This window comes from Tarenaya hassleriana, unplaced genomic scaffold (genome assembly GCF_000463585.1).
Source record: "Tarenaya hassleriana unplaced genomic scaffold, ASM46358v1 Cleome10, whole genome shotgun sequence".
In the NCBI taxonomy this organism is placed as follows: Eukaryota; Viridiplantae; Streptophyta; class Magnoliopsida; order Brassicales; family Cleomaceae; genus Tarenaya; species Tarenaya hassleriana.
Window position 1 is genome coordinate 3,345,771 of NW_010960188.1, and position 15,324 is coordinate 3,361,094.

Sequence of the window (15,324 nt, forward strand, 5' to 3'; positions counted from 1 at the left end):
GTCCGCGGCTGGTCTCCGCCGCCGGTGGAGTTCGGCGGCGGCGGTGAGGAAGGAGGACGTGGGTACATATATATGGTATGAGTTTGAGCTTGAGCGGGGAAGAAAAAACCCTACGAAGTTTTGAGGGATTAGAGCAAAGGATCTTGAGAAAGAGAAATGGGATTATATTATCATAATTGGATTAAGGGTTTCTAATTATAGTTAAAAAATATGCTTAAAATCTAATTAAAAAACTGACGAAATTGTGTTTTAAGGCGTTTGTTTGCCTTGGGCCCTTGACGAAGAAAGTCTTCTCGTGGTGTTCCGTCAACGCACGTGATCGTCGCGTATTCACAGAGCGCACAGTAATTAATTATACTTAATATAATTAAATTATCATTATTTTTTTAAATCTCGGATGTGATTTAGGGTTTTTCTTACAGAAATTTCATTAAATAATTGGCGGTTCCGCTAATGGGTGATTATAATTAATATGTTTTCACTCTTATAATGAAATTATACTAGTCTTACCTTTTGTTATATTACATGTAGAATAACATTCTAGGTCATATATATATATATATATATATATATATATATATATTGAGATTTACATTAGTCATCAATGTTCAAAATCTGAATAAAAGATACACATAATTCAGAATATTATAAACCAAACATCAAATCAAGTGATGAATGATATAAATTTGGGTGTATAAGCACAAAATTCCATTTTTAATGTGCCTTGGCATACATAATTATTGTCTAATATATGGCTCTCTATAAGATTCCGTTTTATGTTAAAAGATTGAACAACTTGTCTTCTAACTTTTACTTTTTCAATGACTTACAGATGCCAATTACAATATATATTAATATATATATATATATATATTAATATATATATATATATATATTGAATTATCATTAGAAGGAGATATCCTAAAACTGTAACTAGATAATTATAATTCCTATTCTTTTCTCTTTTACGTTATTGTGAAAGATAAATTTTTTTAATTTGAATCTAACGGGCAATTTTAATATCTAGAAATCATAGGATATAAAATTCGGGTCATTATCACAAATATTTTGGATTTTGTGGTGAAAGATAACGATAGTTTTAACGCCAACCATTTAAATTTCTAATAAACTATTTGTATATAAAAATGGAAAAGGGAACTCAGTTTTATCTCTCTTTTTTTAATATCCAAACCTATAAATGTTAGTTATAATACTCATATTCTATTTTAACATCTGTACTTTGTAAAAAGATCACAAAACTAGATAGTTTAAATTTTTTAAAAGGACACAAAGATGATGTATAAAATTTTGAAATATATGAATTTTGGATACTAAATTCAGAATTTAAAAATAATGTACAAAAAATTTAGGATACTATTTTAAATTTTTTAACCTTTTTATTTTTAACGGGCCGGGCCCAATAAAACTAAATAAGTAACGACCATAGGAATTGGCAACTTTTAATAAAGGTCCAATTGACAATCGTAGGCCCATAATTTAATTAAGGCTCAACCCAAATTATAACATCCTAACCAGCCCACTTAATTTATGGCCATTTTTAAACAAATATATTCTTAATTTCATTCAATCATTGCTTTTATGCTTGTCTTTCTAGCTTTCTATTTTTTTTTTTTTAATAAGATCTAGCTTTCTATTTTAATGTGAGCTTATACATATATCAGATCCAGAAACAAAAAATATTGGAAGACTAATAATATTGTCAATAAATAAAGGCATGCATTTGGTATCATGCATGTGTGTATATATAAGTAGGCATTACATTATATATATATATATATATATATAAATTGCTTACGTTATGTATGTATGTATGTATGTATGTATGTATGTATGTATGTATGTATGTATGTATGTATGTATGTATGTATGTATGTATGTATGTATGTATGTATGTATGTTAAAATGTATGTATGTATGTATGTATGTATGTATGTATGTATGTTAAACACTCGAGTTGGTTCAACTAATCTATCTGTTTTCCTAATTGTTTGGTTGATCCTTTCACTTTCCACTTCATCATATGATTAGACAATGAAAGCGCACAATTTCCCTCTTTATTTTCTATTTTTCTATGTCCGAATGTAAAAAAATTATCCCTTTAATCTTAAATTAGATTAAAAAAAAAAGGAAAACCAAAACGAATTACTAATATTTTTTTTGGTGATTTTATGGATAGTTTCTAATCCCAATCTCTAAAAATGGATTAAATAAGTTTAATATAAAAATATTGTCTTAGTATATTTTTTAAAATGTTAAATTGTTTTAGTAGATTTCTTTTATGACCAAATATAATCAATTTCAGTGGCAGATTTATAGTATTAGTCGCAATTTCATGATTCTTCCATTGTTACTTAAATCCTTACGACATATCGCCGACAACTTCAACGGCATTTTTTGAAACTTAGATAGATATTTTATCTGAATTATTATTTTAACCTAACAATTACAAAACCCGATTTTAAAAATTTTAATCGGTGCAAAATTATCTACTATGAATATTTCCACGACGCTATGTCCAATTATTAGAATAGAGTTTTCGCGAGCTACTGATATTATAATTATTAAATATATATATATATATATACATATATATATATATATACATATATAACATCAATTAAACAATGTTAAAGAGGAAAAGATAATTAAGAGATACATATTACGAAATTTGATAATCGTTAATGCCATGTGTCGATTTTTAATTGGAGGTTTAACAAATAAACAAATAGTTAACTAATTAATTAGGCTATTATGTCAAAATGTCGTTTTCTTAATTTGCATTTAAATCAAGTGTGAGTATTATTAGTTTAGTTGACAAGTTAGCTTTCTAGAGGGGAAATTAAGGGGAAGAAACAAAAATCAATTGCCAGTATTTTTGTAATATATATATTTTTTTGATAATATATGATTTGCCAATGATAGGGTTCGAATCTGCAATTGAACACTCTGCGCATACCCACTTACCAGTTGAGCCAACTACTCTTGCCACTATTTTTGTAATATTGTAAACATTTATAAAATTCAATTCTAAATAATTCGATTTTGTATTGATACCATAAATATAGAGAGATATTTTCTTCTTCTTCTTGTTTGAACAAATCACGGAAAATGACAACATACATATATATATATATATATATATATACCCATACTTTATTATCTTTAATTAATACACTACCATTTTTCAAACCCTAATTTTCTAAATAAAAGATTTTACAAAATGACTTTTCATCTTTGATTAAAATCCTTTCATTTAATGTAATGCTTTCATTTATAACATATGTTATATATAGTGAAAAAAATTTAAAAAGTTGGGAAAATCCCTCATTTAACTAAAAGATTTTCCCATTAGGGTTTGAAAATTTTATAAATTTTTTCATGTTTTTTTTTTCCCAAAATCAAGAATCGTCAACTCCATGTGCTCGTGAGGAAGAATCTGCCGAATCATCTATAGTCCTTTTATAAAAAAAAATAGTAAAATAATTAAACATTTAATTCCCCAACATGTAATAGGGTGACCATTTCTATTGCTCCGTAAAAGTGAAAATTTCACGTTAAAGAGTTGCATTTCTTTTTCATATTATAAGTGGTAAAATAGTTAAAAGAACCATATAAAATAACGGTGCGCACATATTGACATAATCTAATATAAATACCCTTAATTAAGCAATATGTATAATCGTGACAACCTAACCACATAAGTTAGTTAATCCTCAAATCTTGGCGTTGATAACATATTCTAATTTTGATTAAAATCAGAAGATAAGATTAGTTTTGTCTAGGGATGTCAAACGAGCCGACTCGAATCGTTTTTGCCTTGGTTCGATTGGATCAGATCGTTTTGGGTTCAACTCGTTAGACTCGTTTTCTAACGAACCGAAAAAACCTCGACTCAAATCGTTCGCCAGTTTTCCGATTTGAACGAGTCAGTTCGTTGAGCCAGAGATATATAATATTTTTTATTTATATTTATTCCAAAATTAACAATAAATTAAAATAAATACATAAAGAAAAAATTAAACTTAGATATTATAAACTATATATAAAAAAAAGTGTTGGTGGGGATTTTAAAAGATTAAAAAATAATCTAATAATAGTTCAATAAAAAATAATTTAAATAGATAATAACAACAAAATATATTTAAATAACATTTTCATATTTATACTCTAATTTTCCATAATAATGATACTTATAATATCAAATAAAATGATATGAGAAAAAAAAGAGAAATATAAAAATTAGAGTTCTTTTGTATAAATTTATTTTTATTTTTATTTTTAAAAAAAACAAGATCATTGAGTAACTCGCCAACTCGCCAAGCTAGCTCGTTATGATCACAAACTCAATGAACTCGCTCGTTAGACTCATATTTTTTAATGAATTAAAAAAAAAATTATGGTTCAGATCATTCGTTTTTATGGCGAGTCGGAGTCGTTTTGACACCATTAGTTTTGTCATCAAAATAATATATAATTTTCCATAACCTGCATGGTTTTAAATAATAGGTAATATATATTTAATATTAAATAAAAAAGAAAAAACTAAGATGCGACATTGAGAATATTTCAGCAGTCGTTAGGGGGTGGCCTTCCGAGTCACGCCGCCGTGGGGTCGTTCATAGAACTATATATATTCGATATATGAAAAAATATATATATAATTATTTTTAGATATTCATTTTAAGTTTTTTGTCAAAAGTTTTAGTTCCATTCTATTCTTTTAAAATTTTCTTTACAACGAGCTGGAATAGGCTTTAAGAGAATAGAATGGAAATAAAATTTGTAGAAACCTATATTTCATCATTCAAAAAAAATATATCATTATTAGAAAATCGTTATGAAATCAACTCAAAAAGCTGTGTCGGTGAAAATTATTAAACTTATAAGATGTATTGGCTGTCTTTGTTGATCTCTTCGGACAATTGAATATCATGAAGTGTGTGATTACTTATAATATAAAGTATTGAAAGTAAATATAATACATTAATTTGGTTATAAACAGTTTTTCCAATGATTAATCAAGTGGCATATACATAATACAAGATATAGAGGTGTGGACTTGGTTACATATATACATACATAATGCATGCATGCAATGCGAGGTTACGTGTCATACAAATGTATCGTACGGATAGCTTAATCATGCAAATGGTCGCATATATGTGTAACAGATACATATAATTAGGCATAGATACGAATATTACTTGCTATCACGTGTTTAGGATTTTAAATTGAAAATGGTGTTGAAATTTAAAATTTTAAATAAAAATAATGATTATTATGAGAAAATAATTTCCGTGTTGTAAAAAATTCAGAAAACGTGCTGTCATATAAAACGAACCGACGGTGATTAGGAAATGATTTTTTTTGTTAAACCCAATTAACGTGTTGCAATAATAAATAATCAAAGACAGTTTCAATGGAGTGTTGTTACAAAGTATTAGGGTCAAATTTTACATGCTTTTGAATTTTGAACGGTGAACCATCTAATTAGAAACCGTCCAATTCTAAAGAAACGTTGAAAAGAATTTCCCGATATTAAAATTTAACGTATAAATAACTTATTTTTTAATTAAATGAACTGTTTTGGTACATTAATATTTATGAGTTAAATCAAATATAATTAATTGCTTAATTTGCAGTGCAAAGCAGTCTCTCAAGCCATCTATAGGGTAAGTGCGGATCCTTTATAAGTCATGGTAAATATTTCTAATAAATAAAATTTCAAAGTATAATATAAATGATAAAACGCTACAACATTACATTAAAAAACAAAGAAACAAAAAATGACGATTCTTTTTTGACAGGGTATTATATTATAACCTATTATTTATTCATATTTGGAAATAAATAAATTTTACACAGATTTTACAAAAATAAAATTTTAATAATCGTAACCCCAGACCAATAAATAATCTCTATGTTATGTTTCATTTTCGGGATATTATATTTTCAACATCATATATGGGTTGGTGTTAGGAATTAATGGAATCAATGCTTCGTCTTAAATGATATCTAAATACGTACGAATCTTTGTCCAGACGACATGCCACCTTTTGTTCCTTCATGGTCGTATCCAAGTTACCAATTTATGTTCCGATCTTAAAAAATAATTAATTAATACGATAAATACCAATTTAAGTATGCATTAACTATCTGACTTATTTGCAATTGAAGCACGGATTTTCTATAAAATTACAATTCGGGTGCACAACTTTGAAAACCTTACCAATTTTCAAGCTTTATATTTTCTAGGATTCAAATACTATATATATGAAATATATTGATATTGTGGGGTAATTATAAGAATTAAAAGCCGCAAAGATTGGTAACAATAAATTTTGCAGAGAAGCCTTTTAATCTCACATGCCATATTCATCTAAACATCAACCTAATTTCGATATATGAGTGATTCATCACATAATGTGCATTTTGGAGTTAACATCTAATTTTTGAGACCTCCCCTTGTATTTATCTTTATTTAGAAGATTCTCCTATATATATATATATATATATATATATATATATATATATATGTGTGTGTGTGTGTGTGTGTAATTAGTTAAATAAAAAAATAAAAGAAAAAATGACGGTCCAAATTTTCACCAAGGGGGGCATTATTATGCAATGTCCAAAGGGAACATATATAATTGTTTCTTGCACGATATAATAAATATAAGAAGATTTTTTTTTTATCGATTTACAATGATTTTTTTTTATAATTCGGAAGTTCACCGAACTTTTGGTCCGACTATATCTCGCAAAGTATCGATTTACAATATTGATGAAAAAAAAAGACTTATATCAATAGAATTGTAAATGGAAATAACTTATATGTTATTGTAAATTCGGATTATTATATTCACTAATTACTAAGACTATTACGTTTTGTAATTATGCATGATTGTGGTTTTTAATAATATTGAGTTTATAAAATCAATGAAAAATTTCATAATATAATTGCTTGTTTCATTTTTTTTTCTCATCACCGCCGTCAATATGACAAATACTCACTCGATTTTTTTTTTTTGATAATTTACTCACTCGAAAATGACCTACAAAAGCTGCAGTTTCCACTATCTTTCGTCTCCACATGCTATGATCCTCATCATTGAGATTTCACATGCACCATGTATTTGTATATATATATGTATTTTTTTTGTTAATCCATATATATATATATTAGCCATTGATTTATCCGGAACCGGTATTATGAACCGATATAAATATAAATATATATATATGTATATATATTAGCCATTGATTTATCCGGAACCGGTATTATCCCCCCGCATTTAAGGAAGATCATAAATAATTTGAAAAAAATATTTCATTATTTATCCATCGCTTGCTGCCCTAGATAAATACGTGTGTGTGTGTATATATATATGTGTGTGTGTGTGTGTGTGTCATATGTGTGAGAACATGTAAATGAAACTTCAACAAAATTCTATGTTAGTGAATACATATACTCCTTCATTTTCTAAATAAATATCGTTTTAGAATATTTTTTTTGTTACAATTTAATATCGTTTTAGATTTTTTTAAAATGATTTTTTAGCAAAATTTCCGATCTAACCTTTAATTAAAATATCTAAGTTTAAAGAGTATTATTGAGATGTGGTCTAATGACTGTATATGTTTATATTTTATTAAAAATTGTGATAAAATCTAAAACCATATAGTTATTTAGAGAAGGAAGAGTATAACAGAATATCATTATGTAACTCCATTAATATGGTGATAATAACCATTAAAAATCGAATCAAATTGTAAAATGAGTTGACACGGTATTTAATAGCTAATCAAACGAGCGATATCATTAAATATATATATATATATATATATATATATATATATATATTAAGTTAATTTTATTTTTTTTATGTAACAAAGTTTATAATTTGCTTACGTTTTGTGTCAATGTAATTTTCGATTTAACTCGGTTTCATCTTCATAGACAGGCTGTCTTGCTGTTGATGTTAAGGGCATGATGATCTCACCGATTTTAGCACATTTGACTTCAACTCTAATTAAATATGACCTTCTTTAATTCCACACTCTTATTAATTAATCATATATAATTATATGTTAATAATTTTGCAGGTACGTAATAACATATAAATTTATAATAATGGTCGGTGTCACTGATTAGAATTAACAATAAGGGATTAAATAAAAGCGGGTCGATTGATATATGAATAACTAAATTGGAAAACTATATATTATTCAAATGGGTGGTTGGAGATTAGTTTTCTGACCAAATTTACAGAGAGCTGGAAAATTTCCTCATCAGATTCCGAATAGAAAAATGCCGAAACTAATAATTGACAGCTAATTTCGAATTAAATAAACGTTATTAGGAATTGAAATAATCAGCAGGTGAAATAAATTGAATCCGTCCATTTTTTTTGAAAGCCACCTCTCCAACGACTACTTGTTCACTATATAAACACCCCTTTTCCCATGCACAATCTCATATCAACCAATACTTCTTCTTCCTCACAGTTTACTCGGTTCTTCAAGAGATTTGGAGGATCTGAAGGGAGAAATAGCCGCCGCCGGTGAGATTTTCCGGTGAAGAATGACGGCTCCGGCATGGGGTCGTGCCCGGCCACAATGGGTAGTTGCGGTTTTCACACTACTCATTGGCTTGGCATTGGCCACCGAACCTTATTACTACAGTTCTCCGCCTCCGCCACCCTACGAATACAAGTCGCCGCCGCCTCCGGTGAAATATCCTCCTCCTCCGTATGAATACAAGTCTCCACCGCCGCCGGTAAATTCTCCTCCTCCACCGTATTATTACCATTCTCCACCTCCTCCGGTGAAGTCACCTCCTCCTCCGTATGAATACAAATCACCTCCACCCCCGGTGAAATCTCCTCCTCCGCCGTATTATTACCATTCTCCACCTCCTCCGGTGAAGTCTCCCCCTCCACCGTATTATTATCACTCTCCCCCACCACCGGTAAAGTCTCCTCCTCCACCGTATTATTACCATTCACCTCCTCCTCCTGTAAAATCTCCTCCTCCGCCTTATTATTACCATTCTCCACCTCCTCCAGTAAAATCTCCCCCTCCGCCATATTACTATCACTCCCCACCTCCTCCGGTGAAATCACCTCCCCCGCCGTACTATTACCACTCTCCTCCTCCTCCCGTGAAATCTCCGCCTCCTCCTTACTATTATCACTCTCCTCCACCCCCGGTGAAATCACCTCCTCCACCGTATTATTACCACTCTCCACCACCGCCGGTGAAATCTCCACCACCACCATATTACTACCATTCTCCCCCACCACCGGTGAAATCACCTCCTCCACCATACTACTACCACTCTCCTCCGCCACCGGTGAAATCCCCACCACCACCGTATTATTATCACTCTCCACCACCGCCGGTGAAGTCTCCTCCGCCGCCTTACTACTACCACTCTCCTCCTCCTCCGGTGAAATCTCCTCCGCCACCGTACTATTACCATTCTCCGCCACCGCCGGTGAAATCACCACCACCACCGTATTACTACACGTCTCCTCCACCGCCGAAGAAGACTTACTCTCCGCCTTATTACTACAAATCTCCACCACCGCCTCCGAAATCATACTCTCCACCTTACTACTACAAATCTCCACCGCCACCGGTTCCTTACTATCCGCACCCACACCCACACCCATTTGTCTTCAAAGTTGTCGGTAAAGTATACTGCTTCAGATGCTACGACTGGGCTTACCCCGAGAAGTCCCACGACAAGAAGCACCTCAAGGGTAAGTTTCTATGTTTTATTCAACAAATTACAAATATTCATTATAACACTTAGTTCATTTTTTTTTTTAATGTTTTCTCAAAACGTTTGAGTTTTTGTCAACTTTTTCACTAACAAATGAACTAAATAATTTACACATTTTTTTTCCAAAAGCTTTGATTTTTTTAATCAGTTTTTCACTTAGAAATGAAATGAAACTATAATTTACACATGCTATATATATATATAGATATAGAAATATTGATATATAAATTGTCTATAAAAGATGGAGGCTAATAATTTTCGGGACCATGCGCACTTGTTTTTCTTTTTTCGGATGAAAATAAGTAATACAATTTTTGTTTATTCTTTTTAAAAACTAATTATTTAAAAAAAGTATGTGTTTTGGTCAAGATAAAGGACAAACTCGATCATTGACTTTGGATACAAATACGACAAATCAAATAAAATCATACATTAAATAATATTCTAAAAACAATTATAATAATAAAAAACATAACTTGCCATGTAGGGGCCGTCGTGGAAGTGACATGTAAGGTCGGAGACAAGACCGTAAAAGCGTACGGACAGACAAAGATAAACGGTAAATACGCAATCACCGTCGAGGGCTACGACTACCGTAAATACGGCGGGGAAGCATGCACGGCGAAGCTTCATGCGCCGCCGAAGGGATCACCGTGCAACATTCCGACGAGTTACAACTGGGGAAACAAGGGCGCGAAACTTAGGGTTAAATCTAAGACAAAGTACGAGGTTGTACTTTACGCTGAGTCCTTTGCCTACGCTCCTAAGAAGCCGTACGAGGAATGCCACAAGCCTGCTCCGTACCATCCGCCTTATTACTACAAATCTCCTCCTCCTCCGATGCATTACCCCGCCCCGTCCCATCCACCATATTACTATAAGTCTCCACCACCGCCGATGAAGTCTCCTCCTCCGCCGTATTATTATCACTCCCCACCTCCTCCGGTCAAGTCTCCTCCACCACCGTACTACTACCATTCCCCACCACCGCCGGTAAAATCACCTCCTCCACCGTACTACTATCATTCACCACCTCCTCCGGTGAAATCTCCACCACCACCGTATTATTACCACTCTCCTCCACCGCCGGTGAAATCTCCTCCTCCACCATATTATTATCATTCACCACCTCCTCCGGTGAAATCCCCACCACCTCCATATTACTATCACTCTCCGCCACCTCCGGTAAAGTCTCCACCACCGCCATATTATTACCACTCTCCGCCACCACCGGTGAAATCTCCCCCACCTCCTTACTACTATCACTCTCCTCCTCCGCCAGTAAAGTCTCCACCACCTCCTTACTACTATCACTCTCCACCACCTCCGATAAAATCTCCTCCTCCTCCGTATTACTACCATTCTCCGCCACCACCGGTGAAATCTCCTCCACCACCATACTATTACCACTCTCCTCCACCACCGGTAAAGTCTCCACCACCACCGTATTACTACCACTCTCCCCCGCCACCGGTGAAATCTCCTCCTCCTCCATATTACTATCACTCTCCGCCACCTCCGGTGAAATCTCCTCCTCCTCCTCCGTATTATTACCACTCTCCACCACCCCCAGTGAAATCTCCTCCACCTCCTTACTATTACCATTCACCGCCTCCACCAGTGAAATCTCCACCTCCTCCTTACTATTACCATTCTCCTCCACCTCCGATAAAATCTCCACCACCACCGTATTATTACCACTCACCACCACCCCCAGTAAAATCTCCTCCTCCTCCGGTCTACGTTTACGCTTCTCCCCCACCTCCCACCCACTACTAGGCTCCGCCAATTCAAATAAGTTTTTCAAGCATTCAAGTAAGTTGCCCATACACACATACACTTCCATAGTTCTTCCTTCTCTTGCCCTAATTTCTTCCATCATGAACTAATTGTCATCTCTTATGTTATTGCTTCACAGGTTTACTTTTCGAAAATGGAATAAAGGAAGTGCCCAAGAGCTATATACCTCGCAGCCACGACCAAACCTCTTCCACTTCCACGACGGCCATCTTCCACATGCTTATCTTAGTGTCTTTCATGTTCGGACTAAAGCCATATATCATCTTGATGAAGAAAATAACAAAGAGGGTGCAATTTTATTTGCTGTGCATAGAAATATATTTGTATAATCTTCTTCCTTTGGAGCTTCATTGCTGTTCATGTAACGAGAGTGATTTGAAATAAAATAAATGTCGTTTTTTTTTCTTTTCAATTGTCCAGTTATTCCGAAAGTATAAAATTTAATCCCTAATTCAATATATAGGAGATAATTTAAAATGATTATTAATATTATTTATCATCTTAAATGAAAAAAAAAAGAGAAAAAAGACAAACGTTTGATCTTGTTCTTAAGAGATATCACCAATGCTTTTGTCGCTGTAAAAGAATTTGCTTTTGGCAATTCTCGATCTGTTCTTTTTCATGTCTTTGGTCTGTTTCTGTTTGTGTGCGTATATATACGTATATATGCATGGATAACTCCACACACATTTATGCATATACATACAGACAAACATGCATGATTGCATTCGTGTATATATATGTCAAATGGAGGGCATGTGGCCTTTTACGATTTTCGTTGGGCAAATTGATTTTTATTTTATCCTTTACGCATAATATATTTACTTATTTTTGTCTGAATTTTTATAATATGTTTTCTTATTTTTTTAAAAAATTAATTGATTTTTAAAATTTTAAATAAAATTTTTAATTATGAATTTTTATAAATGTTTGGTTCCTCTTTTTGCCGCCTAACAGTTTCGATGCCCTCCGGCTTCCTCCTGTGTTCCCCTGTGATTTCTAGGGTTTCGATTTATCGTGCTCCTCTCTTCCTCCGTTGGCTCTTCCACCCTGCGATTCACCATCGGACTCCTCTTCTTTGTCCGCCAAAATTCAGGTACCTCTCTCTCTCTCTCTCTCTCCACTGTGTGACCCAAATCTCTAATTTCCGGCGATTTGCATAAACATGAAGAAAGAGTTGAATAGGGCTGGGAAGAGGAAGGTTTCATGGCAGTGGCTTTAAGAGTTTGAGTTTATAGTTCTATTAGTAGGGTTGGGATTCAGGAAATCTCCTAAGTTGTTACGAATCATTGTTACCTTCCTGTGAATTCTAAAATCTTTTCTGTTACTTCAAACCCCGACGTCGAACAGTTTCGCCGCTCATTTTACTTCTGTCACTCGATTTTTTCTCGAGACTGGGTTCTTACGCTCTGGTTATCGAATCACGAACAGTTACTGATTCCGAAAATGGAATCTCGAGCGAAGGAGGCTGAACTATACAATCTCGAGAAGCAATGGTCGCTGAATGATTTCGAGATCGGGAAACCCCTCGGCAAAGGCAAATTCGGCAGAGTCTATCTTGCCAGGGAAGTCAAGGTACTTGTTCGCCCACCCCCCGTGAAATTCTAAGAATTTGCCTCTGATGGATTAGGGTTAGGGTTATCGGAGCTTCTTTCAACTCCATTTTCGTTTGAAACCGTAAATTCACTTAATTTAGTGCTCATTAGACTGTTTCATATGTTGTGTTCTTTCTTTGTTTGCGATAGAGTAAATATGTGGTGGCACTGAAGGTGATATTTAAGGAACAGATAGAGAAGTACAAGCTTCATCATCAGCTAAGGAGAGAGATGGAGATCCAGACAAAACTGCACCACCCGAATATTCTGCGTCTCTACGGTTGGTTCCATGACAGTGACCGCATTTTCTTGATCCTCGAGTATGCTCATGGCGGTGAACTCTATGGCCTCCTAAAAAAGAAGGGTAATCTCAGTGAAAAACAAGCAGCCACGGTGATTTCCTCCCTGTCTCCTTTTTCATCTCAAATCCTGAATTAATGGACTTGGGTTACATACACATCCCTAAATGCATGATCTGTGGGTTGTTTCTGGCTTTCTTCTTAGTGGTTCAAGATTTTATGTATGCTCTTGCTTTGGGGTTCTTATTCACAGTCATTGATCTCCTTTTCAGTATATTGCAAGTCTCACCCAAGCACTGGCATATTGTCATGGAAAATGTGTGATTCACAGAGACATCAAGCCTGAAAACTTGTTGCTTGATCATGAGGTATGCTTTGTTTTGTTACAATTGTGGGCATCGGGTATCCTAGTAAATGATTAGCACGGTTTTGCATGCAGGGTAGGTTGAAAATCGCCGACTTTGGATGGTCTGTACAGTCTAGTAGCAAGAGAAAAACAATGTGTGGAACATTGGATTACTTGGCGCCTGAAATGGTGGAAAACAGAGACCATGATTATGCTGTTGATAACTGGACTTTAGGCATACTGTGTTATGAGTTTCTCTATGGTAACCCTCCGTTCGAGGCAGAGAGTCAAAAAGATACCTTCAAGAGGTAACAGAAGCTTATAACCATTCCTGGAACACAAGCGAAAAGCCTTAGTTTCCGACTGTCACGTTATCAACCGTTGTTGCGCAGGATTGTTAGGGTTGACCTGAGTTTTCCTTTGACGCCTTATGCCTCTGCAGAAGCCAAAAATCTCATCAGTCAGGTAAAAAAAAGTCCCCATTTTTGACAAGATTAGGTATCAGCCATTAACAATCTCCGAAAATTTCTGCAGCTTCTAATGAAGGATCCCTCGAAGCGGCTCTCTCTCCAGAAGATCATGCAGCATCCTTGGATCGTCAAGAACGCGGATCCTAAGGGAGTGTGCCTCAAGTAAGCTTTACGAATAGCATGTCTTTTTCAATCCACATTGGTGAGAAAGAAGAGACTTACACATGATGTTTACCTACAATGTTTTCCCAATGCAACAGCTGGTTTGCAGTAGTAATGGGCTTAGAACAGTATTTTCTGAAAAAGGTAATGGGCTGGCTATCTGATTTCAGCCCAACAGTAGAGGCCCATTTATTAGTTGCCACTGATTTAATTTCTTTGAATTATAAATCGAGATGATCTATTAGTCAAATTCTAGAGACCATCTTAAATTCTGTACTTTTTTTTTTGCAACAAACTTAAATTCTGTAGTTGTTGAAAAAAAAGCTTCATATATATTTTTAAACCAATGAAAAAATCGTGATGATTATTTGGGAGTTTATTTCTAAATTATTATGATTTTAAGAGGTTAACTCAATAACCAAAAAGATTCCCAGCAATTCTATTTTTTCCTTTTTGGATAAAAAAAAGAGGATTCCATCAACATGTCTGCCATTAGGATACACTTTTGTTCCAGTGCATTTTTTATTTATTAATATGGTTATTCCTACCCTTTTTATTGTAATAATTTCGCCTAATTCTCGGAAAGGCAATTTTTAGTTCAGGTATTAGATAATTTGATCCAATCCATGAGCCAGGTAATTTAGTTATGATCTTTTTCTTTTTCACCAAGTAATTCAATTATTTAAAAACACGAAAAATAGAATAATACAAATAAACAGCTGTGAATGTGATTTCACACGAACAAAAAACGATCAAATGATTCGGAGCCCTTAATTTTCTGCGTGTTAGATGCGCTGTCTTTATTCTTTTTTTTTAAAAAATAATTATTATTTCACTATAT

General features: G+C 33.5%; 2 protein-coding genes across 2 annotated transcripts; both read left to right on the forward strand.

Moving 5' to 3' along the window:
• Window positions 1-8,580: 8,580 nt before the first annotated feature.
• LOC104803514 (extensin-2-like) lies at window positions 8,581-12,018 on the forward strand. Its single transcript, XM_010527452.1, has 3 exons — window positions 8,581-9,788; window positions 10,299-11,626; window positions 11,730-12,018. The coding sequence occupies exons 1-2, from the start codon at window positions 8,606-8,608 to the stop codon at window positions 11,588-11,590; spliced, it is 2,475 nt and encodes an 824-aa protein (XP_010525754.1). The 5' UTR covers window positions 8,581-8,605; the 3' UTR covers window positions 11,591-11,626; window positions 11,730-12,018.
• A 526-nt stretch (window positions 12,019-12,544) lies between these two features.
• LOC104803524 (serine/threonine-protein kinase Aurora-3-like) lies at window positions 12,545-14,738 on the forward strand. Its single transcript, XM_010527463.2, has 7 exons — window positions 12,545-12,707; window positions 13,043-13,186; window positions 13,357-13,599; window positions 13,778-13,873; window positions 13,945-14,159; window positions 14,244-14,316; window positions 14,386-14,738. Exons 2-7 carry the CDS (start codon window positions 13,058-13,060, stop codon window positions 14,485-14,487), a joined length of 858 nt encoding a protein of 285 aa, XP_010525765.1. The 5' UTR covers window positions 12,545-12,707; window positions 13,043-13,057; the 3' UTR covers window positions 14,488-14,738.
• The last annotated feature ends 586 nt before the right edge of the window (window positions 14,739-15,324 follow it).